We start from the raw sequence: 2,314 nt of genomic DNA, 5'->3' as shown, positions 1-2,314 counted from the left end.
CCCACAGTCGTATAATGAACAAAGTAAGAGCATATGGACTATCAGACCAATTGTGTGGTTGGATTGAAGAGTTCCTAGATAACAGAACGCAGCATGTCATTCTCAATGGAGAGAAGTCTTCTGAAGTAAGAGTGATTTCAGGTGTGCCGCAGTGGAGTGTCGTAGGACCGTTGCTATTCACAATATACATAAATGACCTTGTGGATGACATAGGAAGTTCACTGAGGCTTTTTGCGGATGATGCTGTGGTATATCGAGAGGTTGTAACAATGGAAAATTGTACTGAAATGCAGGAGGATCTGCAACGAATTGACACATGGTGCAGGGAATGGCAATTGAATCTCAATGTAGACAAATCTAATGTACTGCGAATACATAGAAAGAAAGATCCATTATCAATTAGCTACAATATAGCAGTGATTTAAAATGGAAAGATCATGTAAAGTTGATCGTCAGTAAAGCAGATGTCAGACTGAGATTCATTGGAAGAATCCTAAGGAAATGCAATCCGAAAACGATGGAAGTAGGTTACAGTACACTTGTTCGGCCACTGCTTGAATACTGCTCAGCAATGTGGGATCCGTACCAGATAGGGTTGATAGAAGAGATAGAGAAGATCCAATGGAGAGCAGCGCGCTTCGTTACAGGATCATTTAGTAATTTCGAAACCATTACGGAGATGATAGATAAACTCCAATGGAAGATTGCAGGAGAGACGCTCAGTAGCTCGGTACGGGCTTTTGTTGAATTTTCGAGAGTATACCTTCACCGAGGAGTCAAGCAGTATATTGCTCCCTCATACGTATATCTCGCGAAGAGACCATGAGGATAAAATCAGAGAGATTAGAGCCCACACAGATGCGTACCGACAATCCTTCATTCCATGAACAATACGAGACTGGAATAGAAGGGAGAACTGATTGAGGTACTCAAGGTACCCTCCGCCACAACCGTCAGGTGGCTTGCGGAGTATGGATGTAGATGTAGATACGTCTTGCCTTATCTACAACAGCTCTAGCCAACCTTCCTGGCAAACTGTTTTGTTCTCGTGTATAACTGTTGGATAACTGATGTATAATACCATGTTTTTTTTCAACAAACTGTCAAAATTCCCACAACAGAACGCTTTTCCATTATCTGTTCTTACTGTTTTTATTTTCCTTTCTTGCTGATTCTCCACCATCTTCTGAGAGTCTTGGAATTTTCCTGAAACCTCATTCTTTTCTTCAGAAAGTACACTAATCCCATTCGGGTGTAATTATCTTCCAAAATGAGAAAATAATTTGTACCACCTAATGACATAAATTCCATTGGTCCACACAGGTCTGCATGTACTACTTCAACGGGTTTAGAGGCTCTAGTGTCTCCAAGTGGAAAAGGCTGTCTTGTTTGTTGGCCTTCATTGCATACTACACAGTTTTGCTTGCTAACATTAATGTTAATATCTTCAAATACCATTACATCTACAGCACCATATTTCATTTTAATAAGATCCTTTGCATTTAGGTGACCTAATCTTCTATGCCAAACTCATGCTGTACTCATTTCTAAAATATCACTTCCTCTGTCAGTTTTTAGCTTGTACACACCATTAATCAGAACTGCAGTTGCAACTAGTTCATTGTGATTGTTATAAATATTGCACTGGTCACTATTCAGTTCGAAAAAAAATCCTTTTTCAATCAAACCGCTCACAGATAGCAAATTTTTAGTTAGTTCTGGAGCACACAATATTTTTACAGTAATATAAAAAGATTTCTTTCCAACAGCCGTTGTCAAATCAACTTCTACAGAGCGCAAAAATGGTATTTCTGTATGATTTGCAAACATCATTTTATCCATGTTAAGATCAGTTACTTTGTTTTTCATCCATTCTTCATTTTCTGTGAGATGTGCACTAGCCCCTGAATCAACATACCAGTTACTTCTGTCGAAAAAGCCACTTATAAACACTGCACTGAAAACACCTGAAGTTTTGTTTTGTCTTTTATCATTGTCACTGTTAGAATACTTACTTTTTAAATGTCCTGGTATCTTGCATTTATAGCAAACAACATTCTTCCTGTTTTGGTTTCCTACCATATTTCCATTTCGGTGAGAAAAGTTTGATCTACTTTGTCAATTTTTTATCTTAAAAGGACTACCAGTCATGGTGACCTTTTCGTCCATGTCAAGAAGCTTGCTTTTGATTGTGTCTGTTGTGATTGGAATTCCTGAATCCTCAATTGCCAATATCATGTCAGAATATTCTTCTGGCTATCCTGCTGACAGTAACGAACTAATCTATTCGTCATTGATAGCAAAACCTGTTCCA

General features: G+C 38.5%; 1 protein-coding gene across 1 annotated transcript; it reads right to left on the bottom strand.

Annotated features, from left to right (window-relative positions):
* Positions 1–1,530: 1,530 nt before the first annotated feature.
* LOC124772579 lies at positions 1,531–2,082 on the bottom strand. Its single transcript, XM_047249333.1, has one exon. It carries the CDS (start codon positions 2,080–2,082, stop codon positions 1,531–1,533), a length of 552 nt encoding a protein of 183 aa, XP_047105289.1.
* Positions 2,083–2,314: the final 232 nt, after the last annotated feature.

Source organism: Schistocerca piceifrons, chromosome 2, assembly GCF_021461385.2.
Source record: "Schistocerca piceifrons isolate TAMUIC-IGC-003096 chromosome 2, iqSchPice1.1, whole genome shotgun sequence".
Taxonomy (NCBI): Eukaryota; Metazoa; Arthropoda; class Insecta; order Orthoptera; family Acrididae; genus Schistocerca; species Schistocerca piceifrons.
Note: the sequence above shows the minus strand (reverse complement) of the source record. Positions and strands in the feature narration are given on the sequence as shown.

Bases quoted from the DNA above. Each gene is read 5' to 3' on its own strand.
- LOC124772579 (XM_047249333.1), bottom strand. From the start codon at position 2,082: ATGGTAGGAAACCAAAACAGGAAGAATGTTGTTTGCTATAAATGCAAG.